This window comes from Alosa alosa, chromosome 1, assembly GCF_017589495.1.
Source record: "Alosa alosa isolate M-15738 ecotype Scorff River chromosome 1, AALO_Geno_1.1, whole genome shotgun sequence".
NCBI classification, from domain to species: Eukaryota; Metazoa; Chordata; class Actinopteri; order Clupeiformes; family Clupeidae; genus Alosa; species Alosa alosa.
The window spans coordinates 42,849,418-42,877,198 of record NC_063189.1 but is presented as its reverse complement, the minus strand read 5'-3'; the positions used below and the strand labels follow the sequence as shown (position 1 = coordinate 42,877,198).

The window sequence follows — 27,781 nt, the reverse complement described above, 5'->3', positions numbered from 1 at the left end:
AATTTGGCTGCATTTCCAGTATTGTCGCCACATAGTCGCTTGTCCACCAGATGGCGATCGTTGCAGTGAGGCGTAATTTTGTTGGAAGTTGATCTAAAGTGGGTTGGAAAGACACTACGCTTCCTACAAGGACAAGACTGTAGTTTACCGCAGAGAACGTCTAATAAGGGTAGGATGATTTCGGCATGACATGTAATTCCCATTTCTTCTTGAAGCCGAATAAATCTGAGAATGTTGATCGGACATGCTTGGTTTTTACTGCAGGTAGGCTACGTTAATCTTAAGTTATCAATAGCCTAGAGTAGGTAAAAATGGAGGCCAATTTGATTATTGATGTATTTGTAGAAAACCATAAATGCGGTTATAGGCTACCAAGAAAATTGATAACAGCACTAATTGCATCTTTCGACTGTCATCTCATTTGCTTATGACCATAACCTAGGCTACTAACAGGAGCTAAGTGAGTTAGCCACAACGCGTTCGCTACGTGATGGTTTTCTAATGGAAAATATAGGCTACCTGAAAGATAACCTGTTTATGATGCATCCTAAACACCGGGCTGGGACATTTAGCTCAAAGTCTCAAAAAGCATCTGAGTCAACGTTCATTCCCAAACACCCATATAGGCTACTTCAATCCTCTATTTTCAAAGGTGATTCAAGTAAGGAAGAGCATGGCTCAAAGTAAAGTAACTAGGACTGAAACTACATAAATTCGTCAAAATGAATAATTTGTGTCAACTCGCCGCAATGTAGATTTATTAACGCACCCGTGATCTCCATTTAAACCAAATGTTTTAAAGCGTACGTTAAGAGATGTATCCAGGGCAGGGCTGTACCTACACATATTTGTTGCACATGCTACAAAAATCATTCTTTGCGATGGATGATTTAGTACCAACGTTACACTGGTCCAATACAGTTTTGCCTATGGCTAGACGTTTTTTGTTTGTTCGAAGTGCGTGTTTAGGGTGTGACAGGGGTTTGATTCCAGCTTGGTAATAGTAGTTTATGCGATTAAAAAACACGTGCGTGTGACTGGGTCAACGCGTCGACGTAATCGATGACGTCGACGTAATCGATGACGTCGACGCAAAATATGCGCATCGATTTGTCAAGCATAACGTAACATAAATATTTTTAATTTTACACCTTCAGTGTTCCCATACGTTGACTAATCTGTGGCTGGGTGGCACAAAATCAAAACCAGCCACCACACATTGATGTTCTATGTTGATGTTAATGTACTATTTAAATTAAAGATAAGATAAAATCCTTTCATTGAGCTGCGCTTTTTACGCTCACAGCCTTTCCTTACCCCGCCCACTCTCTCCCGCTGCCCCTCCTCTGCATGTGCATTTAACAAAATATTCACGATTGTTGAAGGATTGCTGTTGCCACATAGAAGCATTGCATAGAACACAGCGGGCTAAATTGCTATTAAATCTGCTTAGCATCGTGACCATGCTGCGCAAATTTGTTCAAAACTGCTGCATTAAAGTTAACTCTGCTAAGGTCTTATCACAACAAAGGACATTGAGGAGACTGAACTAAGTTAAGTTATGCAATCAAGCAGTATCTCAAAGCTAACGTTAGAATATTGTTTGGATGTCAAGTTTAGCATGCTTACTTACAGTTGCTTGTCAATTTCGTTACTCATGCAGGGCTCATTTTATTGACTCTGACACTGAATGTTTGCAAAATCCCGATGTAAATAGAAAAGTGTTTTCCAAGACTCAAAAGTGCTTGTCCCAAGGAGAAGTACAAACCGTTATTTGAACTAACTACGTTATGAATTGCATCCACACATCAGCAGCCTTTTAACTGTGTTAATGTTACAATTGCAAGGATTCCCCCACAAACGTCTTAAAGTGACAGGCACTCAATTAGACCTATACACTACTGAACTTTATTGAATGCTACCTCTGACTAAGAATACATTACTTTGCACTTGCATAGTCTTTTAAGAGCAATAAAGGAATTCATGTTTTTTCATTCAGATATGTAAATCAACATGTATAAGTTGCTATTTAGTCAATTAATGGGGAGATAATCGAATCGAAATAGAATCGGACTGAAAAAATGAATCGTTAGATTAATCGATGCATCGAAAAAATAATCGCTAGATTAATCGTTTAAAAAATAATCGTTTGTCCCAGCCCTAGTGTGTGAAGTATCCAAACAATGATAACGCTTTCATTATGGCTGCTTTAGCCACAGACCTTGAGTTACTGTACAGTGGGTTGGGTTCCATTTAGAAGTGTCGCTTTCCGTGATTCACATAGCTGCGTGAAATGTATTAGGCCTACTACTGATATGCAAAACGATTAACTTTTCGCCAAGAGGTGGCAGCTTAAGTCCGCTTGATACTGTAAGCCATTGGTTCCCAAAGGAGATTTTATTTGGGTCGCCAGCATAGCCTAGTGACAATTTATGTTGTGTAATAGGGCCTACCTTATATAGCTTATAGTTTGTTAACAGTCACGGTTTTGTCAACTCCCTCTATGCATTTTTGCATTTAGAATAGCTCTGAAACCGGGGATGAACACTTTGCAGGGGGGGCGCCAGTGCGTGGATATCTCAATCGCAAAATTAAACAATATTTCTATCGGGCGTCTACCATGGACTAGGCTGGGTGAACTCAGCCTGATCTGCCGGTGATTCCTTTTCGATTTCTTAAAAGATTGAGCTTGGTCTGGCGAAAGCCAGACTAACCATGGACCTCATAGTTGCAATATGCAAGGGAACATAAATCAGCATATTATTTGCACAAACAATAACGGACAGTAGCTCTTCAACTTGGCCCGTTAAAATGTGTATGAACAGTCTAGCAACGCATTTCATGAAGGCCCTTTTGGACATGTCAGTTATTTGCACCACTGGGTAAAATGGCATTTTGTTTTAGACTACTGGTATTTAATTTGTGCATTGACAATAAAGCTGAATATCATATGAACTAGATTAAACTAGACTAAACTTATGCATATGTATAAGAAGAAACATTCACAAAAATCCATGACATGACCTCTCTTCTTGATAGCTGTTGAAAACTGCATGGAACTGACAGGGATTGTTTTGTTTAATAATAAATAAATAAATTAGTGCTGTCAGTTAAACGCGTTATTAACAGCGTTAATGTAAACCTATTTTAACGGCGTCAATTTCTTTATCGCGAGATTAACATTCTTTTTGGTGTAACAAACTTTGTAGTTTTTTCACATGCTGTTGCAACAACTAGTAACGTTAGAACAACTACAACACCACACCAGATCTAGCTACACCGGATGGAATGGAACATTGTATGTGCTGCACGTACACGCCCCCTTTTAGGGGAAAGATGACTGAGATAATGGAAATCTATGCTGCATCAAAGTGGGGGCGAAAAGGGCTTATAATAAACGTACTAAATCTTGAAACAAACGTGAATAAAAGGCACAAAATAAGGTTGGTGTAAGAGTTATCTGTGTGTTTATGGGATTAATGTGATGATGTTCCTATGTTTTGCTCTTTCCAGTTTACTAACAAGAGTGTCACGAATGTATAGATAGGCACAGTCAAACTGCCCGTGGCTGACTATAATTCAGCAAGCTTAACTTTACATGTCATAACATCAACTAAACATAAGTCACACATTCATTCTATCACTTGTAATATGAACGTAGCCCATTTCCTACAACTAGGAGATACTTGGCTATGTTATACTGAAGTTCCACAGTTAGCTAGCCAGCAAGCTAACCGTTTTGCATGGAATATTATGGTAAGTGTGGCTACATGCTAAATGTGTACAATACATGCATGGGGTATTGCAAACGAATTAGGTTGGTAATGTACATTGTTTCGACATGAGCAAGTTACATAAACATAATTCTTCATAACTGCCGTGTTAGTAAAATGATTGAATGTCCTGTGAATTTATAACTAGATGTCAACGTCAACGTGTGATTACTAGCTATCTTTCCCATTGGATCAATGTTAACATGTTTTCCGCTAAAATGGGGCGTGATGCAGATTAAATGTATCTTTATGATGAGACGCCGTTAGTAGGCTAGGCTACGTAAAGGCACGCTGCACACACTTGGTTGGGCTTACGAGCCGGCCAAAGAGTAGTAGCCTAGGCTGACGCATGCTCTGCTTTCGACATTCATTTATATTAGATTCCATTCTTTTCAATACAACTCCGTACACCAGCATCGCACTTTGCCGCCGTGTAAATCACGATTCAGTTATATTTGGTCGACGCTGCTCCATAAATGTTCATCCAGTGTTCCAACATTCAAATCGTCACACATCTTAAATGACAATTGCAGATATCTTTAATTCAGTTTTCACTAGGCAGAATGAAAGGTGAAGATATCTCAAACGTCATTATGACTAGTGCAAATTATTGTGCAAGACGTTGCTCTTTAGATCCGCAGCAGAGCCCGTCTTATTAGACATTCTCTGTCCGTAGGCTAATTTCCCCTCCCCAACATAATCGAAGAAGTGGGCTTATTTCCTTATTTCTATGAATAGAAGAAGAAGAAGCAGTCATGGCTGTAATGTCTTGTTGACATCTAAAATAACTAAAACTCGGGGACACCATGTAGTTTATTAGACCCTCACGTTATCAACTGGCTTGATCTCTGTTTCGTAGCCTACATAAATTAGTAGGCCCAGGCTACTACATGCACCAGCACCATCTACAGGAAACTCCATTCATAATGGTGTTGGCTGTAATCGAAAAAATCAAAGCAACATTGAATCATCAATTCTTGCTGCCAGCTCCTGTCTTGCATAGGCTGCAGCATTAAAAAGACGATTAAAAACTCCTTCGCCCTATTGCTGCTCTGACATGGTGCTAATTAGTGCTAATTCGCTACTTGCACTCGGCTTTGTTACGTATTTCCGTTTTGAAATAGTAGGCGAGTTCGACTTGCGGCAGATCTGACTTGATGTGATGCATGCTGGGTTGAACACAATGCATACTGGGATGGACGCAATGCTTACTGGTTAGAAATTTTGTCCGACTTCTGTCAGCTGGGGAGGGACTTACCACCGTGACACCATGTCACATGACCTTAAAATATCGCGGGAGTCTTAGCCTGCAGACAGATCTTGCAGTTGCCTTCCACGAGCTGCACGAGCTAAAACATGCCCCTCATGGCGTCAGTTCAAAGGCGTGATAGGGCCATTTGGGAGGAATGTCCTCATGGCGATTTTGACAGAAGTCTCATGCTGCTTCTTTATGTTGGAATATGCGAAAATAAACAGAAATCGAAGGGATACCTTCTCATACGTGATTTCTGCAACAATGGTAGGCTAGCCTACTGAAAATGTTTGGATATTCTGTTATTTTCTGCTGTTGGTTAAATAGATAGACACACATATAGGGAAAACACTTGATATTGAATTTATGTGCTACAAAGCAGGCCTGTTAACTGTATGACAACAGTGGTTTATTTAAACTACATCATAAGAATTTATTTAAGTCAGTCATCATGCTCATTTTAATGAGTAGGAATGAAAGTTCTGCTGTGTTTATTGCAAACAAAATTCCCGCGATATCTCCCAAGAGTCACGTCAGGCAGACTGTAGCCTGCCTGTCGGGATGAGCTGCCCTCTGTTGTAGCTCCTCCCGGCTAGCCTCTGAAGATCCGCGTTTACGTAGAAAGCCAGACCAAGTCAGACTCAGCCGAAGTCGAACAAGCCTAGTGCTGAGGGGTATAGAGTGTCCCAGTGACGCCACTTCCATTTGCCTCCATGGGACCTATCTTTCAAAAAATTTTGAACGGCGAAAAAGAAATTATTTTCTGGTCCCGGTTGACTTGTGCCTTGAATTACCCATATGATGTTTGTCCATTTTAAAGACAAATTTTCATGTAAAGACATTTGCAGTTTGTTTCGTAACTATTGAATTACAACATTGTGAAAGATCGTAATTCCCACGACTACAAACCCATCAGTCGCGCTAGTGACGTTAGCTCATTCACAGCCACACTAGATTGTACAAGCATACCAGCAACAGGTCTTAATTGGGCTTTCCTTGCCGATGAAAATACCATGAGTCAGAGGATTAAACACATCAGGTAAGTTGTACTCGTCCATAGACTGTACATTAGATACTGTTAAGTGATATTGCAGGCAGCAAGATGCAACCGTTAACTAGCATAACAGCTAATCATATCGTTAATTATTCGCACAAAACCAACATAACTTTTGAAGTCTATCGAACAACAGTACTTTCTTGACGTGAAAAATTATCTTTTAAATTCACATATGTGAAATTCGTGGCACAATTCAAACTGGACCAAAAAATAATTGTTATCTCTCCATTAACTCCCGTTCATATTTTTTTGAAAGATAGGTCCCTTGTAGCGGAAGTAAAACGGAAGTCACTGGGACACTCTATATAGAACCTTTCTGAAGGGTTCATCAAAGGAACCCCTAAGGGTTCTTTAAAGCCTAAACAAAATGGTTCTATATAGAACCAATAAGAGGTTCTTTGAATATGTTTTTAATAATATTAATTAATCAATTAATTATTAGGTTAATCAATGACTTAATTAATATTTTAAGAAATTATATTTATTTTAAAGTATAGCTTAATTGATGTGCTCTATCAGCAACTTTAATGCCATGAAAATGATGAAACAAGACAAAGGTTTTAAGAAGTAATTTATTGTAACAAGCTACAGTATAAGAAAAAAGAAAGAAAGATAGAAAGATATAATTTATCAAGGGAATAAAGGGGATATTTAATCAAATGACATAAAATGTTTGTACATTTTAAGAACAGGGATGGGGATTTTTTTCTTGTTAGGACAGTGTTGGAATAAAAATATCTGAATGAATGTTAAAGTATTTACAAGAGGGGCGGGATATGATGCATTGAACAGGACATAAGTGCTGAAGAGGTACTCGAGTGCTATGGCTATGGTCTATGGCTATGGCTATGGTCATTTTCCCAGTGGTTAATGTTAGTCCATCGAGCCTGATGCTGATGGTGTCTGCCTTGAGCTCATTGAGGGAGCCATGGAAAACGACAGTTGGGCAGGGGTGGACTTCCTGTAGAGGAAACAAGTAGGGGAAACATCAGGGCATGGTCATTTTAAAGTTTGGTATGAATTGAAATCATGGAACAGGAACAGACCACACTTACATCTTCAACACGGTGTAAAGTATCTATGTATCTGTTTTCTCCTTGAAGAGTTCCGGCAGCAACAGCAGTGCAGCATCTGTGAAGAGACATTTACCCAAATTAATCACCATGCTTAGATTATCATTCACAGAGGTCATCATCGCAAAACCTAAATGTACCATAAACACCAATTATCCCTCAACATTCCAGCAAGAAAAATACATAATACATAGTAATATCTTTCCATTCCTTCTGTGATTCTCTTTCTCAGTGATTCTTAAAACTTAAATTTGTGTGAGAGTCAACTCAAGTCAACTTTTTTTTTTATATAGCGCATTTCATACACAGAGGTCATTCAATGTGCTTTAGTTTACATAAACAAAAGAATGTTTTCAGACTTTTGATCACAGAAGACACCTACTTTCTAATCTCTCATTTGTTGGCTCAAGGAGGGAGGGTGAAAACCTTTTCTGGCTGCCCTCCTTCACCACCCTGATGATTCTTGGGGCCAACTCGTGTATTGCAGTTTGCAAGCTCCTGTCCATGTCTATCCCAAATTTCATTTGCATTTCATGATGCATCTTTAAGGAGAACAAATTAAGAGTGAATGATAAATAGAATATAACCACTGTTGGTATTGTGTTAACTGTCTTGTGCACAATTTACTCACTAGCTGTGGGATGCCAAGAAATGGAAAAATCTCCATGACTTTCTTTGTTGGGAGTCATTGCTTCAATGCGCTTAAAAAGTGTCCTCCTCATCCTGATTTTAATTTCTGCCAAATTTGGTTGCTTCTTGGCCAACTCCCTTAAGATGAAATTCAGGTGCTCTTGATAACTGGTGTCATCCTCTCCAACTGCTTCCAGCTCTAAAACCTGAAAACAAAACACAATTTTATAAAACAAGTGTAATCAAATCAGTAGAGTGGCTGATTCTCTACAAACTCATTGTTACTCTTTTGCATGTGTGTTGCACTTGTTATTTGTATCTCAACAATAATGAAGTATGAAAAGGAAAACAAAAAATACCTCAAGCGAGGAACTGGAGTTACTGTGTGATGCTGAATAATACAGTAATTCTTCTCTCCTTTTTGCCAGCTGAAATGGACAGTAATTCATGTCATATAGGATGAGTAAAGATAACATTCTTAACCCACTTTTGGTACCTGACACTTTTAAAAGAATAAAGATCAGAAAAACAAATAGCCTAATGTACCTCAGGTTCGATGGTAGTGTCCACATAGGATGTTTGCTCCACCATTCGTTTTTTGGTTCCATACTTTGTTTTCATTTGGAGGACTGTGGAGTTGTGCACAAGTGGAATCCTTTCCTTCTTGAATTTGTTACGGAAGCACTCTAACAATGTCTCCTAGATACAAGGATACAATGCAAATTGCAATAGTAAAATGACATTATTTACACAGAAATAAAAAAAATAACCAAAACAGAAAGAGTTTTTGCAAGTAGCAGTACTGTACGTACATGTCCAGATGAACTGCCATCTCTTAAGAATGGACATTTTGTAATCAAACTCCCCAGGACATCTCCATACATTTTGTGACTGGGATACCTAAAACAGATAATTATTTGTTAGTGAAATGCATCCTAAGGGTGTGGTAATTAACAACCTAAGAAGTGGTCTGGTGCGTTTGTACACTACCTAAAACGCAATACGCCACTGACCAAGAGAAAACTGTGACAATTCTTTTGTGTAAGCAGGCCCTAAAACTTGGAAGTTTATAAACCCCTGGGAAAATGGAAAATAACTTTTAGTAAAAATAAATCTGCTTTATATTTTGAACTAAACTTACCAAGTGTGTTTAGTGACATTATCAAACAGCACTTGAATCAATAATGCCCGTATATGTGATTTGTCCTTCTTTTTAAAGGCAGGATCTTTCCTCTGGAGAGCAGCTTGCAGTTCAGGAGGGAAGGTGGGCAGACTGAATACTGCTGGCCATGGTTGGGTCATATAAGACACAGGGGGTTCTTGTCTAAAAAGAGTGGATAAGATATGGGGGTGAAAGTCTCGGGGAATGCAGACTGGAAATCAGAAAGGAATTCCCTATTTGTTGACAGAGAAGAGGGATTACCCCCTTCCTTATGGAGGGGGAAAATATTACTTCGCCTATCTCTCGACACTTCAGGTAAATATCCCAGTGGACCTCACCTTGTGGGATATAATGTCCTATAAGAAATGGCAAAATCCTGAAGAGGCACCAATTCTGTGCTGCAGACCCTTGGTAGTCTGGTCTGTTTTAAGACACTTTGAGATAACTGCTGTGGGATGTTGCTCCTGTCGTTCCTTCCTATTTTGAAAGCATCTAACTCAGCATTGATGTCGATCAGTGAGACGATATGCTTGGAATGTAATGCCTTGGTGACAAATCACAACAGGTACAATGCCCTCCAAGAAATCATGCATCAAGTCAGGTGGAAATGCTCTTGTAACATCAAAGTAGTCCAACTCACTAAATGGACATTTGCTGACGACACCATATGTCTGTTTAGAAACCTCACTACTCTCCTTGAGTGCTTCCAGATGGTACTTGTGCACCTGAGCGGATCGGATTATAAGTTTGTCTTCATTCACATGGGACTTCAAGCACATAAGTGACCATGCAAAATCTGCACACACGTCCACTGCTAAAACAGCAGGTGAATCCTGCCAAGCTATGCGCTAATAAATTATCTGCTGAAACAGTAGCTAGAGCACTCTTTAAATTTATATGTTGCTGATTCAAGGAGATCCAGAGCCCATCAGTGTATAAAGTCTTAAGATCATCGATAAGGGGTTGTAAAATGTCTCTATATGAATATTTTTGGAGTAATTTGTGCTTCACCAGTATGCAGAGGTGTATGAACCTCAATTGTGATTTAAAATTTGATTCAAGATTGCCAGTTGTAAAATAAAATGCTGTTAGCTTGTGAATTGATTTTTTGGAGCCTAAAGTGTTTACAACTTCAAATTCATCAGTGTAGAGATGCAATCTCACAATACTAGAATATATATTTTTATATTATATACTTTATATAATATATATTTTTATATTATATACTTTATATAGCCATAAAAAGGACTTCCTTGAAAAATCTCCCCATCAGTGAAGTCATTTAAAAGAAAAGTATTTGGGGCTCTCTCACAGGTCCTTTGGAATGACTAAAAAATATCCTGTTTCTCCAAATGGGTCTTTAGAACATCAGTTATTGGTATATACTGAAAGGTATCTTCACCACCCTGGCTGTTACTACCTAGAACCTTTTGCACAGGCTCTACCAGATGAAGATGCTGTTTACTATACTGCAGAAGTTTGAATTCTGACTGCACATACTCAAATACAGAATCGAATACTCGATTGGACAGCAAAACATCCAAGTTTTCATGGTCCTCTAATCGGCTAGTCTAGCAACTCTCCGTTGGCTTGTGAGCTCCAGAAATCGAAACTCAATCAGGCCAGTGAAATCGTGTATAGAGTCGTTAGGTGGGCTTAACATAATGATTGATGGCAGAGTTGCAACGGTTTGGCTTGAATTCCCTGCTACTTGAAAACAAATAAGATGGATGTTGCTGTTGGCGAACAGTGTGACATGAGTTAAGCTTTTATTAAGTTGGCAAACGTTTGAACTAGCCAACTAGCTCCGCTGGTGGGAAACGCATGGGACTCATAGCGCTGCCGCTGTCCTATTGCGTGCAGAGGGAATTTGAAAGACAACTGATTATCCCGCCCCTCGGACTGAGCACTGCGAACGGTGAGTGCCCAGACCCTACATTTTAATGTGGGTCTGGCTCGTCAGGCTATAATTTTGGTGAAAGAACTTCAAAACAAATTGTAGATTTGTGACAATTGTGTCTTGCGTCACTTTTGGTAAAAGATGCTTCTCCTGGAGACTTAGAATAAAAAGAGCCACATGCTGTTTCAGTCCAGACAAAAGTGTGTCCAAATCATTTGTTGGCAAAGATCTTCCATTTACTCACAATCACAATCCTCATCATCTACATCGAAAATATTAGTTAGTTAGCTGACTAATATTAATATAACGTTAGTTAGCTGACTTATATTATTGTGACAATTTTGTGTTGCCAATGACAAGACCCAACACCATTTATTTGATGACATGTTTTCCTCATAGACTGTATATATAGAACTATATAAGGTTTTCCTTGTAAATTAACAAAACAGTCTGGTAATGAAATGTGAAATGTTACTGCTGCCGTATCACTTTGGATTGTTGGCTGGCTGACGTTTGATTAGCTAGCACTAGTAGCTAGTTATCTCAACTCCCTAGTGCTAAACTATCCGCTAGCTAGCACGCTAACATCGTTTATCGTTAGAGAATGTCAATGAACATCAACACCGAATACACGGTCAAAATCATTGATAAAAAAGCGATAGTTGATTTTATTGTTAGCCTGACAAGTAAGAAGTAAACTTATCTTCATGATGGATCTGCTAGTAGATATAACTGATAAGATAGTTTCTAGCTACTGCTAACGTTATTCAGGACTACACTAACGTGAACAACAAACTAACAGCTGTTTCGACAGCTGACGAAACCAAAACGCCCACAGGCGTTTAGGGGGAACGCCCCTATTTTTTATTTAAAGGAGTATTGCTTCATACAGTGGTTTGCAGAAAACACTATGAAATGGGTGATAAAAGGAGATACAAGTTTCGTGACACTTACCGTTAAAATCAAGTCCAGAATGGTTCCATAAAAATTCGTTGAAGTTCAAATAACCCTGGCGTGCATGAAATAGAACCCTTTTTAGGCAAAAGGTTAAATTTTCTTGGCTAAGAACCTGCATGGTTCTATATAGCACCCCCAATTGGTTCTTAAGAACCATAGACTGTAAAAAATATGGACAAAGCGTCTGTGACGTCACCCATAGATTTTCTGAAGAACGTTATGAAGCCGTTTATGGGGGGTGTCACTCCCCGATGTGAGTCCCGCATGCTCAGATTGATAGGTTTTACGGCATAACGCCAAGGGATCCGACTGAAATCCATAAAATAATTAACTTTTCTGTTTCAAAAACGTTTTAGCTATCTAAGATTGTTTGATTGCTAACGTTAGCAAACGCCATTCAAGTGACAGCCTTTGTTGTGCTTGATTGCTTACTTACTTCCCAGCAGTAAACAAACTTCGTTATAGGTCAAATTTTATCGATATTACAGAAGTCTCTCGCTAGCAGGCTACTTCAGCCTCTAATCTAGAACTGACATTAGAGATTATGCCGTGAAAATGTGATGCCTTACGCTAAATAATACATTACTGCTGTTTAGGCTAATGTCATTCTGTGGCTAACAGCACTGGTAGTCGCAAAGTAGCAAAGTGACGCATGCGCGACTCACATCCGGTAGCGACTCACATCGGGGAGTGACAGGGGGTATGGGCGGCGCCATCTTGGAAAACCTTGGGAAATCCTAACCCCACCTACCTCCTAGCCAATCCATATATGGGTAAAAGGGCGGGGCTTTGTATGAGACTGAGCAGCCGGTGAACCCGCCTCGTCGTCAGCCGAGCAGCCTCAGCTAACGTTAGGCCTACAAGATGGACTGGCACAGACGTTGCTGTAACATTGCTGGTAAGTTTGATCTGCTAATGTGAAGTTCATGTATGTTTCTTAATGCCATGTTCAGACACTTTTTAATGTTGTATGCTAAAAGGTTATAGGGAGGGACAGTAATCTCATCGCCATCTAGTGGTTGCGTTCCTAGAGTTTAGCGGAGGGGATGGGATTTTTTTTTAGAAAAAATATATCTCTGTGCACATTGGGATCTTAATTTAATGCCTTCCATATGTTAGGCACTGGGGTCACCTCTATTGCTTCAAGTGGTCATACCTTATTTTTAGGATCAGTTGAATTATTTTGAGTTTTTGTCGTAACATGGTGATAACAAACTACAGTTGCATGTGACGTCACAGGTTTGGGCTCTTAATCTCTAACTGATCAATACAGCAATTTGCTTAAATGGCTTACATATTTTTGTAATAACGGAAGGTGATGTAAACCGCATGGTGATAACCTTTATGTCTGGATAACTGGTATTGTGCTTCTACTCACATGAAGAGCTGGCAGTAAGTGTTAAGTGGCAATGCTAACCAGGCTAATAAACAAACCATGCTACCGCGAGTAACGTCCGAAGGGTAAAGTCAATGGCTTTTTTTGTAGTTCGTTGATGAAACAAAAGGAGCAATTTCGATTTTTAAAATAAGGCAAAATATGGTCTGACATTTTCACAGTTAGAAGATTATTACTGTATAGACACTGAAAAATATTTTTGGTGGATAAGATCGCTGATTTGGCTTCACAGTATTTAAAAAAAAAAAAAAAAATAGGTCTATGGGACTCAACATTGGAGCTGCTCTTCGATAGGAACGCAACCACTTGGGGCGCTGGTTTTCACTTTCCCTCCCTATATTCGGGTGAACGGTTGAAAAGTTGAGAATGAAGAGTTGAGTTTGCAGATTCTAGCTTCTAGGTGAAATAAACTAACGTTAGCTTAGCTATCCCTCCCTTGCTGAGGTTACGGTCAAATAACGTAGAGTAATTTAGCGTTACAGGTTCACCAACTCACGTAGAGTAACTTAGCAGTTTACAGGTTCAGCAACTCATACTGACAAAAATGTATCTTTGCCTTTATTGTTTTGTAGTTAACGTTATCCATCTCATATCCTCAGTGGCAGCCATCATTGTAACGTTAATTAATTTACGATAACATCAGCCAGCTCGCTGTATTCTGTCAACGTATGGTGTGAATTGATAACAAAATCGTAGGGTATTAGTTAACTTGTACATCATTAACTCTTAATATCACGTGTTGAAATCGCTATATTGCTCTAAAGTTGTCAGTGGTAGTTTGGTCTAAGATGACATTGAAATTTCTCATCGGTGGCCATTTCACGATCCAGCGTTCATGTTCGGTTAGCTTGCCTGATTTCCCCTTGTCAGGCTATTATCAAAACGTTAAATCCCGTTACAGTGTCCGGTGTTTTGCATAACAATGCCAATATTAGTGTCCTGTCACTGAAGACCCATTTCAAATCGCACAATAGTACTACAGCATTGTACAACAACTGTACTTTTGTTGATTACAACAAGTGGTGTTGGTTTGCATTATTGTATTATCTTGTAAGTAGGTATGACTAATAAAATGTTTACCTTTCTGTTTTGGCAGTTCGCCATGGGGAGGAGGCGGCAAGGAGGTCCATGGGCTCTTAACCTGGGACTAGAGGTCCAGGTGAAGTGGTTTGGCTGGGGTGTGGTGATATTGAACCCATTGAGACTATACAGTACATTTCACTTTATGTCTATTGATGAATGTTACACCTACCCTTTACTTATGCCAAACCCATTTATGTTCTTTAAATATCAGAAAGCAAACTTACTGTTGATGGCACTGAACTTGAAAATGTTTATGGAACTTTTCTGAACTGTGAATTACATTAAAACTCATGCCAGTATTTAGTTTTGTTAGTTTTTTTTTTATCTTCAACTGTCTATTGTACAGTGGAGTTTTGTTATGTTTATACTTATATTTACCATTTCTGCTGTAAGTGCATGTTGTGTGTGATGTCTGTATGCTACCGAGACCTTGAATTTCCCCTTGGAGATCAATAAAGTATCTATCTATCTATCTATCTATCTATCTATCAAAGCAATTTGCCTGTGCTCTCAAAAACATTTATACAAATCTGTCAGCTTCAGTCAGTAGGTTGAGTTGAAGACCCAGAATCAGAAGTAAAGGTGACTTTTTACTTGTATATCTTGAGCATTACAGGTAACCACTGAATTTGTGAAACTAAAATAACAAAAACTAATATGTACTAAGCTAGTACATAGTCAATACATATTAGATCACTTTAAAGACTGACAGATGCAAATGCTGTAAATAAAGGTAATCAAGGGGTCTGCTGGTGAACAAAGTCTTTGAAGTCAGAAGCTGCCACTGCTCAATGATTTCAAAATGTTCCAGATCTGAAAACAGAAATATTGGTATATGTCACATCCTTGAACTTACTGCAAACTATGAACAAGTGCTCACAAATTAAGCTAAAAAATACTCCCAATATGTATAATGAACAAACTCACAGAACACTTAGCTGAATGGGGACAGGACAGGCGTATTCCACTATTTGCACATGTCCTGTTTATGCAGGCAATAAGCAAAACCAAATTTGGTGTATTCAAAGTTCTGTAGAACAACCATTTCTTGTATTTTAATGTTTTCAGTGGAACAGTGTAAGCTCATATCTACACCCCATTGAGGTAGTTATTAACAGTTAGGCCAAGGTCCATTCAAACAATAGCCAGTCACTGATGCCATATTCTTTAATTATCCAATCTGTATCCAACCAAAACCTGCTGATTTAAAGGCTACTTTCCATGTGTGACTTATCAAGAGAGGTCATGATAATTATTGCACAGATGTGCCCCGGACTGCTCACAATAAAAGGCCACTCTAAATGTCTGAAATGCATTCATGTTTGTTCAGTATGCTAAGGCAAGGAGTAAGGCCTACTCATTGCGTTGTGTATGAAGACTATTTTAAAACGCACAGCCTGTAGTTCTGTAGAACGCAACGTCTGGATCATATAACCTATGTCTCCCCAAGTGATTTAAAACGAAACAAATGTCAATGACTTATTTCCTTTGCTTTCTTGCAACATTGACATGATTAGGCTATGCATTTGATTTAAATGTTCAGGCTGCCAGTCGAGGCAAAAGCCAAATGTCCAACAACAGTTGCAGACTCTATGCCTGCTCGAACCACAATACCCGAGGGATGTGCGCTTCTATCGGAAGTTTAACTTGCGTTGGCTTCATTTCGTCTGCCTTCATACTGGGTGCAGCAAAAATCCCAGCTATCCACAAGTTTCTTTCATCGCATGTCTACTTAATTAATAGTCATTTTCGTTGGATAGCCTATTGCGTAATACAACCTGTCCAAATATAGCATTTAGGGATCATTATTTGTGTAGCCTAACGTGACTCAATATTGATTCGTATGTTTATTATCACAATATGAACATCACATTAAATAACCCAGGACTTCAGAGACAGGGCAAACTTCTACCACCATTCCCAAAATGTTATCCCAAACAATTAAATACATTTGCGCTTATAACGAGGTGAAGCGCGTTCCCGAATAACTTCTTTTCCTATGAGGGAATGTCCAATCTTCATCAACGACATACCGTTGTACCTTCGTTGTCCCTGTCTGTAACGTGGAATCTAATAGGCTAATTCTAGCTGGTGCCGGAAACAACACCCATGAAACGCCATTTTTGTAAAGATGGCTGCGGTCAATTTCAAACTTTTTTGGCTGAAGTAGCTAGCCTAGCATGGGCCATTGAAATGAATGGGGGCGGGACTTAGTCACTCTCCAGTTATATATAATACCTCCATGACACAAGTAGTGCGAAGGATGGAAGATGATTAATAACTGAATAAAAAGGCCTAGCCTAAATGAATAAAGAGTAAGGCAAAACAAATAGCCTAGTAGCCTAATGAAACATAGGCCAATGGATTGATGCAGTAGCCTACCTTTGCAGCATTATTATATTATATTAAATTAATCTGTCACCATATGCCTAGGCTACGTTTGCAAAGAGGAGAACATTTTAATTTGATTCACAATGAAACGTTACATTTCATTTACATCAGGGCTTAAAATTCATTTTTCAAAATGGGGGGGAATTCCCCCCTTAGGTTATTCATGTAGGGGGGATTTACACAATTTGGGGGGGAGGGGGGGTCGATTCTGATACCAAGTCAAGAATTGCGATTTCAATACTTCAATACTTCGATACTTTTTTTTAAAAAGTGTTTGATTTTGGGGCCCCCACCACCCTGACGTCATCAGTAATATATACTGTAGTGGGATCATTCACAACAGTGGACATCCTAGATTCTGCTTGACTCTCTCCACACACACACACACTGAAAATGATAGCTTATGTGATATGTTTCTATCATATATGTTTTTAATTCATATAGAGTGTATTTATTTAATAATGCATTTAGCATTTTACTAGTAATTACTAGTAGCTAAACATATTTAGTCATTTGAATGCCTCATATTGACGTTTAACCTATAACACTTAGGCATATCTTTAATGTGGTGTGTAGGTCCAATTGAGTGCACATTGCTGATGAGTAGGTGTAATTGAGTGCCTGTCACTTTAAGAAAATACGTGAGAGTAATTCTATGGAGTAATTAGCCCCCTTCAACCTGACGGTTTTAGGCTATAGTTAAGCTAGTGAATAAAAAGTTGTGCATAGTGCGGTATGTGTATGCAAATTATTATGTTTTCTATGTCATTAGATACAATACATTTTCAAAAACTAACATGTCGAAGACAATCTTTCTGGGATCAAGTGTTGGCGTGACCTGAGCTAGCAGGATCGTTACCAAGGAGCTCTTTCCAGATGTAAAAGTTTGCCATGGTAAGCGTAGCCTATTTAGCGTAAGCGCCAAAGTGGTTCTCTCTCTCTCTCTCTCTCTCTCTCTCCGTGTGTTAGGCCCCGCATGAGGCTATGTTCAATTCAACTCGCCACTTAATGATTAGGCTATATTAACGTCATCAGACAGGCTGTATAAGTGTATGCGGGAATTTCTCGCATTATGATGGCTAGAGTTGCGGGACTTGAACAAATTATGCGCAATACCCGCAATCCCGCAGTGAAATTTAAGCCCTGTACATGTTAACAATGCATAGTTTTGGTTGTTGTTGGTGGCGTTATTGCATCCCTTTTATGAATGCAAAATAGTTTCCTCGTGATTGGAAGCTCCTGTTGCGCATAAGCTACGCATTTCAAAACATCGCAACGTAAAATGCCACAAAAAAGCTGTTTATGAATAGGTCTTAGTGAGTTAGGAGTCCGCTAGGTGGCGCTATACATGAAATAAGTGGTAATGGGATGGGTTGACATGCCCCCTTAAGACCAACATACATAAAAAAGGTGGACCTCCTAGGCCCTACGGTTCTCGAGATATTCACAGAAAACTGTCTCCGGCCACCTACAGGCCAGTTGGTGCATAGTAACATAAAATAATTTATTGTGTGGCCCCCCATGAACGGAATTCCACAAAACTTGGCGTGCATACAGAGGGTGTCATAATGATCCTACACATCCAATTTCGTGCAGTTTTGACTATGTTAGGTCACAGATACCTTCAATTAAAACACCTCATTTTTACTTTTTTGTGTTTAACTAGGTGACGCTATACATGAAATGAGTGGTTATGGAATGGGTTGACATCCTTGAGATCAACATACAAAAAAAAAAGGTCCTCCTAAACCCTACGGTTTTCGAGATATTCACAGAAAACTGTGTCTGCCCTACCCTCCTTTCGGGGGGTCCAGTCCAGCGGGGGGGCTACAGATCAAAATGAAAAACGATGGTTCCATGCTATCCATGTGGGGTTACATGCCCACCAAGTTTTGTGTACCCCGGTCTTTCAGTGTCCCGGGAGAGCACTAAATGCTGTACTGAATAAGCACGAAGTCAAACCTTTAAATGAAAAACACTCTTTAATAATAATAAAAAAAATAAACCGCTAATGAAGTAAACTTGCACCATCAAAAATCGTTTATCGCCTGTAGGCTAACTCTGTGATAACAGGACGTAACAGGAAGGCATTTGGCTGAGCAACGGAGGTTAATATGCTTTATATTTTGTCCAAATGATGTCTGTCTATCATCATTGCACTCGGAGAAAACCAGAATGTTTAATTTGTCCGTATCCATCCAACTTCCAGTCGTCAAATGTCTATGGGAAATAACATGGCGTTTCGAAAGATCGTACCTGTCAAACTCTGTAGGTGACAAACTAGAAAAGGCTGGTGGGCCGATTGGCCTACACACTTCTGCCATCTAGTTTCCACTGGACTTTTTGATTGTCGGTGCCGTTTAAGTAGTAAACGATTATTAATGCTAACCGGGAGCTAGTTCCGATGTATGCGGGCGGAGGAGGGCGTTAGATCTTGCTCACAACCCGGTCACAACCTAACTGATGGTCATTTTCACGTGTGATTCATGCGTGGTTTCAGTGGTCTATAAATGTAAATCGTTTGCAAGGTTCAGCCTCTTTTCAACATGACTTAACTTTGGTTTGACTGTGCGAGTTTGTTGGCTGTTATTGAGATATTTGAAAAAGAAAGAAATTGCCGACGAAGACACTAAAGACATGACGAGATGAGATTTTTTTTCAAGAATAACAGATAATGATAAGCAGACTAGGAATCAGAGGCTGAATCGTATTGAGTCGATAGCTTTATTTTGCATGACCTTGATCAGAACAGTAACGTTTTCAGAATGTATTAACAACCTATCAAACATGATGATTTCACGCAGGGTTAGTGCCACCTCCGTAGACAGGCTCTGGTGTCACAAACTCCATTTCGGTGAAGACAAACTATGAAACATTGCCGTTGCTATGCAACCTTGACTGGGGGAGTCGCGGCGTGTAACATAACCAACTGGTACACATTACTTGTTAAAACTATTCCCACAGACATTGTAGGAAATGTGCATTCATGTGAGAATAAATTAAGATGCAACTTATGAGTGTGTGGTGTTACGGCAAAAGGCTTAGCTTGCTAAACCGAGCTACACAGTCCGGCCATTGAAAGCAGTTCTACAATGAGTACACTCGAGACAGTTCTGGACGTTGAACTGGAATTAGCAATATCAGGGAACTTAATGTTACCCTTAACCTCATTGACACACAGATAACTCTCAATTCAAACGTGTTTGTACCGTTTATTGATGTTTGCTAAAAGATTTAATATTTTTATAGCTGTACTCAAGCCGGTGCACATCCATTAGATTACATGCAATTGAAACTAATATTTTCCCCCTTGGGGGCGTTTCAGCCACGGTAACCACGGCAACTGGGGGCGGTAAAGACGATTATGACTAGGTGCCGACTGTATGTATGTGATTTTATGATTTGAACGCTCTGCTCCCGCCTAAAGTAGGATGCGGGCCTAATTTGCATAGCAATACAGATATTTCTAACGTCATTTCGCCTAGTCAAAACTCTAATTCAAGATATCTATAATTACATTTTGACTAGGCAGAATGAAAGTTATAGATATCTCCAATTTCAGATATCTCTAAACAAAACTCATTCAAGATATCTATAACTTGATAATAGATTTCTACATCAAATTATGATCCCTAACTCCAGTTTGAGATATCTACAACGTCATTTTGACTAGTCATAATTCCATTTACAGATATCTACAATGTCATTTTGCCTAGTCAAAACTTAATTCAAGATATCTGAAAAGGAACATGTAGATATCTTGAATTGAGGTGAATTAAAGATATCTTCAACTGGAGTTATGACTAGTCAGAATCAAATTGTAGATATCTCTAAATGGAATTACAGATATCTACAATTCAATTGCAGATATCTGTAATTCACATAGTGGATATCTGCAACTAAATTGTAGATATCCGTAATGATAAACCCCATAGAAATGAATGGCAAATGTGGCATCATTTGTCCTAGGAAGAATGTCTTTGTGGATATCTGAAATGACAATTATTCAATTTCAATTCAATTGCGGATATCTAAAATGTTCGTTTTGACTAGGCAAAACTGAATTACAGATATCTGCAATAGCCTACATATCCAGTCTAGCGGGTAAATGTTAAAATGGCTTGCCATAGGCGTACGCACATTTCCAATGTGTATCGTCAGTTGGCGACACTTAGAGGCAATGCAGCGCAACAAAGCTACTTTTTAAACTATTAAAGAAAAACTTAGACTTAACATTGCCGATTGTGACATCATAATACGGCCGTTAAGCAATTAGAATCCTATGGCAGGTGTTCAGGCCACCTGCAGCCTCAGGCTTTAAGCATACAATGGGTCAATTAAGACTACACATCCTATTCAACTGTTTCCTCTGCCCAAAACTGTTTCAAAATAAAAGTCCTCACTACAATAATCCACTGTTAAACAATGTAACCCATTAAACTACTGAACTTTTTACATTCAACTTTTAAACGGTCTACTTTTAAACTATCATTAAACTATCTATCTATTAAACTAGCTGTCTATCAACAACTTTTAAACTATCTACATTCAACTTTTAAACTATATACATTCACTAGCTGTCTATCAACAACTTTTAACTTGTCATCAACTATGTCAACACTTTTCATCAACTATGACTCCTACCCACTGTAGCTAGTTAGCATGGTTAGCGATGTTAGCAAGATTACACATTGTTAACATTTTTAACAAAACTGCTAAAATGATTAGCTAGGTTAGCTAAGTCACATGGTTAGCATAGTTAACATCTTAGATTAGCATTTTTTATCAAAACTGTTAAAATGATTAGCTAGGTTAGCTAAAGTAACATGGTTAAGATAGTTAGCATGCTAACATGTTAGTTAAGATAGTTAGCATAACTGCTAAAATGATTAGCTAAGTTAGCTAAAGTAACATGGTTAAAGATAGTTAACATGCTAGTTAGCATGACTACTAAAATTATAAGCTTGGTTAGCTAAGTCACATGGTTAGCATGTTAGCATTGCTAGCGTAGTTAGCTAAGTAAAGATGGTTAAGATGTTAGCATTGCAAGACTGCTATAAAACATTAGCTAAGTAGCATGGTTAGCAGAATTAAAAATCTTAGCATAACTGCTAGTAAACATTAGAGCCATTCCAACTTTCAGTTATCACCATTAAACTATTTGAATATCAACATTCATTAAACTGCTAGAAAACGTTAGCTAAGTAAATGGTTAAGAGGTTAGCATTGCTAACACTGCTATAAAACATTAACTTTAAATAAGATGGTTAGCATAGTTAAAATCTTAGCATAACTGCTAGCAAACATTAGAGCCATTCCAACTTTCAGTTATCACAAATATCTACCTATACACAGCCATTAAACTATTTGAATATCAACATTCATTCAACTTCCAGTCTGTCAACAACTTTTAAACTATTTACCTTCAACTTTTAAACGGTCTACTTTTAAACTATCATTAAACTATCTATTAAACTAGCTGTCTATCAACAACTTTTAAACTATCTACTGTCTATCAACAACTTTTAAACTATCTACATTCAGCTTTTTAAACAGTCTACTTTTAAACTATCAACTTTTATTAAGCTATGCAACCACCATGTCTATCCTAGCATCACCGTAGTAACCATCTCTGTATTATCTGTTTTAACTATACATGATATTTTACATCACAACTTTAGCATTTTCATGCACTGGTAATTCCTTGGAATTGCATTTCTAGTTATTATTTTTCTTCCCACCAAATTTCTGCGTCTAATTCAGCTTCAACCGTTTAACGTAGAAACTTCGTTCAAACTTTCTAACGTAGGTCTTGAAAAGGAGACTTGAGGAATGTATTTTTCACTTTTGTAAACTTTATACTTTTTGAGATATTAATAAAAAACAAGCTTATTGTTCCCCATAGACTTTGTATGGGGACTATGACATCATAATGGGCTAATTAACTTGATTTGCACCTGTATCAACTTCCAGCTGCTCTACTAGGTCCCATCAAAAGCTAGTTAAACTGATTGCACCTGTATCAACTGCTTTTCTGCTCAATTACGCCAACTCTCTCTGTGTATCTCCATTCTACAAGGATATAAGGCACATTCCATCCAACTTTCTATCCATTCATCCTCTTTCAAAACCATTCACTCATCTACCCATTAAACTATCCCATCAACATCCATTAAACAATCTGCCTATCAACATCCATTCAACTTTCTGTCTATCAACATCCATTACACTATCTTACATTCAACTTTTAAACTATATACTCTGTCTCAGGCTTTAAGCATACAATCTGGCTCTCTTAAGACTACTATTTCCTCTGCCCACAACTGTTTTCAAAATAAATGTCCTCACTACAATAATTCACTATTAAATAATTTAACTATTTAAACTACTCAACTATTTAACTGTTCAGCCATTTCAACTGTCAGTTGTTATCAACTATGACTTCTGCCAACTGTTATCAATAAAAGTTTGTTTTGCATTTTTATGTTAATATACAGTATGTTTATATTTTCATGCACTGGTAATTCCTTGGAATTGCATTTTCTAGTTATTATTCTTCCCACCAAATTTCTGGCTAATTCAGCTTCAACCGTTTAACGAGAAACTTCGCTCAAACTTTCTAACATAGGTCTTGAAAAGGAGACTTGAGGAATGTATTTTTTCACTTTTGTAAACTTTATACTTTTTGAGATAATAATAAAAAACAAGCTTATTGTTCCCATAGACTTTGTATGGGGACTATGACATCATAATGGGCTAATTAACTTGATTTGCACCTGAATCAACTTCCAGCTGCTCTACTAGGTCCCATCAAAAAGCTAGTTAAACTGATTGCACCTGTATCAACTGCTTTCTGCTCAATTACGCCAACTCTCTCTGTGTATCTCCATTCTACAAGGATATAAGGCACATTCCATCCAACTTTCTATCCATTCATCCTCTTTCAAACCATTCACTCATCTACCCATTAAACTATCCCATCAACATCCATTAAACAATCTGCCTATCAACATCCATTCAACTTTCTGTCTATCAACATCCATTACACTATCTATATTCAACTTTTAAACTATATACTCTGTCTCAGGCTTTAAACATACAATCTGGCTCTCTTAAGATCCTGTTCAACTATTTCCTCTGCCCACAACTGTTTCAAAATAAATGTCCTCACTACAATAATTCACTATTAAATAATTTAACTATTTAAACTACTCAACTATTTAACTGTTCAGCCATTTCAACTGTCAGTTGTTATCAACTATGACTTCTGCCAACTGTTATCGAATAAAAGTTTGTTTTGCATTTTATGTTAATATACAGTATGTTTATATTTTCATGCACTGGTAATTTCCTCGAAATTACATTTTCTAGTTATTATTCTTCCCACCAAATTTCTGCGTCTAATTCAGCTTCAACCGTTTAACGTAGAAACTTCGTTCAAACTTTGTAACATAGGTCTTGAAAAGGAGACTTGAGGAATGTATTTTTCACTTTTGTAAACTTTATACTTTTTGAGATAATAATAAAAAACAAGCTTATTTTCCCCCATAGACTTTGTATGGGGACTATGACATCATAATGGGCTAATTAACTTGATTTGCACCTGAATCAACTTCCAGCTGCTCTACTAGGTCCCATCAAAAAGCTAGTTAAACTGATTGCACCTGTATCAACTGCTTTCTGCTCAATTCACTTCAACTCTCTGTGTATCTCCATTCTACAAGGATATAAGGCACATTCCATCCAACTTTCTATCCATTCATCCTCTTCAAACCATTCACTCATCTACCCATTAAACTATCCCATCAACATCCATTAAACAATCTGCATATCAACATCCATTCAACTTTCTGTCTATCAACATCCATTACACTATCTATATTTAACTTTTAAACTATATACTCTGTCTCAGGCTTTAAACATACAATCTGGCTCTACAGATCCTGTTCAACTATTTCCTCTGCCCACAACTGTTTCAAAATAAATGTCCTCACTACAATAATTCACTATTAAATAATTTAACTATTTAAACTACTCAACTATTTAACTGTTCAGCCATTTCAACTGTCAGTTGTTATCAACTATGACTTCTGCCAACTGTTATCGAATAAAAGTTTGTTTTGCATTTTATGTTAATATACAGTATGTTTATATTTTCATGCACTGGTAATTTCCTCGAAATTACATTTTCTAGTTCTACCACGGTCTCTGACCCTATAGCTAGCCACTGCTACGCTCTGCCACTACTGTTTTTTTGTTTTGTTATTAATTACAGATGATATAAAGACGTAAGATTCTTGCCATTTCGTCGGATAAACACTTCTACCTCGCATTCGCTAGAGATAAACTTTTTTTTGTATTAGCCTAATTTGATGATTTCAATTATTAAACTTTGGAGCAGGTTCGGGTATGAATGGATCCACAAATGAGTTTTCATTGTTATTGCGGGATAGGCCATTTTGTTTTTGCGGATGTCTGCGCTCGAATGTCCTAGTTAGCATATTAAAATGAGTGTGATTGAGGGAGAAGTGTAATGCTTGTGCATGTGTGCTTAATTTCACATTAATTGGGATGTAGGCCTACAAAGAAAAGCTGCGTGGAATGCTGCGTAGTGTAACGGTGCGGTTGCCCGTTACGGCTACAGTTTATTTCACACGGGAGCTAAATACAAAAACGGACAACGTGATTTACAAACACACTTTGTTTGCACACACGAACACGAACGGCATCCACCATGGTTGCAGCAACTGCAAACCACAAACGCATACAGGACAATATAAGCCTTACTTTCAGGGTGGCCAACTGAAGGTTGAGGGAACACGGACATTCAGCAAACATTTCATTATGTCGGACAATAGCGCTTCCTGGTCTGGGGACGGAGAAAAGACCCGACGGAAAGTCGCAAGAACATTATAATGCCTGTGGGAGGTGACTTACTGCACAAGCAGAGGTCAAGTGTGCAGGGCAAGAGGGGTGTTTGGGACGTTCTGGTTATGTATGCTATGTATTAGATGAAGTTAGTTATGAAACTGTGGGTTTTATGGTATGGAATGTATTATTGGATATTTATATGGAGAAGATGTGTTTTTGATTGATTGATTGATTGATTGATTGATTGATGGTGCATTGGTTTAGTCGGCAGAGTTAAATTCTCTGGTGGGACTATGGTTGAGAGCAGAAGGAGGTAGAATGGTCTGAGGTGAGCAAGTGATAGCCCCTGCTAATAGGCCTAACACTCGTTTTGTGATTTGCAGCACTTGGCCCTATGATTGAAAAGGGTTGTCAAAGTTATTTTGATATATTTTGAAAGCTCATTGATTGATTTGAGATTATTGTTTGGAGTTTGGTTTTTCTTTTCTTTTTCCGATTTTCTCCATACTGGTTCATGCATGTAGCTGCTAAGGTGGAAATAAAAACCTGGCTACTTTTGAGAAACATCACCACTGTCTCCTGTTTCCATCACCGCAACGCCATCCAGATCACAGTGGCCTACGCACAGTTTCATACATCAGGATTTTTTGTGCGTACGCTACTTTTCAGGTTTGCACGTAGGCCTACACAATGTTTTAGTATGAAATCCACGCAAGTCTTTGTACATGAGGCCCCAGGACTCAGACTGAGCACATGGACATGGTCCCTGGGTGCCTTCTGTTGGTTGCCTTGAGTGTCACTGCTTGGATGGGGAAAAACATACCTTTGCCATACGACTATTAGTTATTACATTACATTATATTTGGCTGACATTTTTAACCAAAGTGACTAACAACATGGTTAACAGTTTAAAGCAACACCAAAGAGTTTTTTGTAGCTTATATAATGTTTCCAAAATCGTTTCAGTGGTTCAGGGCGAACGGCACTTTTACATTCGCTTCGCGGCCCTCTATCGGCTATAATCGCACTATGTAAGTTTGCCAGATCGGGTAACGGATCTCAGTTCGATGGAATGAGACATAAGAAACTACAAATTTGACTTGCTTCTGATGTCGCAGTACATCATACTTTCATAAAATCATGCAACATAGGCTACTCTACCTTGTCTGTGGACATCGTTATTTGCAAAGCCAGTGCTGGATAAACAAATAGCATGCGTGCGACAGAGGAAAAGTGCTTTGGTGTTGCTTTAAGCTTTTTAAAGCAATTCTCTCAACAATTATAGGACAATTAAAAAAGCTCTAGTACAATAAGATTATAGTGCATCAGTGAGTGCTGTTTTTTAAACAATCTAGTCAGTTCTAGTCAGGTGGCAAGGATCAGCAAGACTAGGTACTAACTAGTTACTAACCCCTAACCCTAAAGAAGTGAGAGAGCAGTTATGTTAGGATGGAATTGATAAGTATAGTGATATGTCAATTAAATATAATTTGTGTTACAACCTGGTACATTAATGAAGTCAAATAGCACCATAGACCACCATTTCTGCCTTGCCATTAAAGAATTATAACTTGTGCAGTATTGCACTGTCTCTCCCTACAAGCTTTAAACTTGGCTTGACTCGTTCCCATAGATAGGGGTACTGATTGATAGAGGTTTCGGGATACTATGTTATGTTTCCAAGCTGATATTCACTTTGAAAACTGGTTCTCTTTAGGTGAAGATTGTTTTTTTTTCATGTGCTAGTTCTGTTGTCTCTTACCCTGTACAATACATGTTTATTCTGACACTTCAGCAGACAGTCCATGAGTGTTAGCTTTCATTTGATACCATTTATATTTCCCCTGGGGATCAATAAAGTATCTATATATCTATCTATCTATCTATATATATGTATATGGTCCTTGTGGTTGTGGAGATATTCAGCATTTATTGTTGGCATGTCGTGTTGAGCAGGAAACCAACAAATTGGCCTGACATTGCTAAAGTCATACACACACCAAAAAAAAAATAGCTTGACAACCACCCTAATGATCATGCTTGCACATAAGTGGGATTATATTGCACATTTGCCCAAAATTACAGTAGGTAACATGGAAGAAAATGAAAGCACTTTGAGAAAAAAATCCGCTTTTACCACTTTTAAGTATATAGTGTTTAAATGGACAAAAAAACATTTTCTAAGCTGACAACCTGGCTAGAACACATGTTGAGGGGTTAAATATTAACACTGGAT

General features: G+C 38.2%; 2 protein-coding genes across 10 annotated transcripts in view; one reads left to right on the top strand and one right to left on the bottom strand.

Annotated features, from left to right (window-relative positions):
* Window positions 1-27,781, top strand: part of apol1 (apolipoprotein L, 1) — a 51,462-nt gene that overhangs the window by 2,915 nt on the left and 20,766 nt on the right. For 6 of the 7 annotated variants that reach the window (XM_048242548.1, XM_048242532.1, XM_048242527.1 and 3 more), the window contains one exon: window positions 9,005-9,049. The exons of the other annotated variant lie outside the window; for it this stretch is intronic. In XM_048242548.1, the coding sequence (XP_048098505.1) occupies window positions 9,005-9,049 (45 nt within the window). The remainder of the gene's footprint in view (window positions 1-9,004; window positions 9,050-27,781) is intronic. 7 annotated transcript variants of the gene reach the window in all.
* On the bottom strand, window positions 6,611-9,215 carry LOC125294152. 3 transcript variants are annotated; one of them, XR_007193494.1, is made up of 8 exons: window positions 8,927-9,215; window positions 8,598-8,685; window positions 8,332-8,484; window positions 8,145-8,213; window positions 7,787-7,991; window positions 7,538-7,697; window positions 7,138-7,213; window positions 6,611-7,043 (listed from the first exon to the last, which is right to left on the bottom strand). XR_007193494.1 is itself a non-coding variant. In XM_048242562.1 (7 exons), exons 1-6 carry the CDS (start codon window positions 9,085-9,087, stop codon window positions 7,161-7,163), a joined length of 729 nt encoding a protein of 242 aa, XP_048098519.1. In that variant the 5' UTR covers window positions 9,088-9,215; the 3' UTR covers window positions 6,611-7,043; window positions 7,138-7,160. The 3 variants fall into 3 exon arrangements, 2 of the variants coding, with proteins under 2 accessions (XP_048098519.1, XP_048098533.1); XM_048242562.1 differs by lacking the exon at window positions 7,538-7,697; XM_048242576.1 differs by lacking the exon at window positions 6,611-7,043 and having other exon boundaries at window positions 7,051-7,697.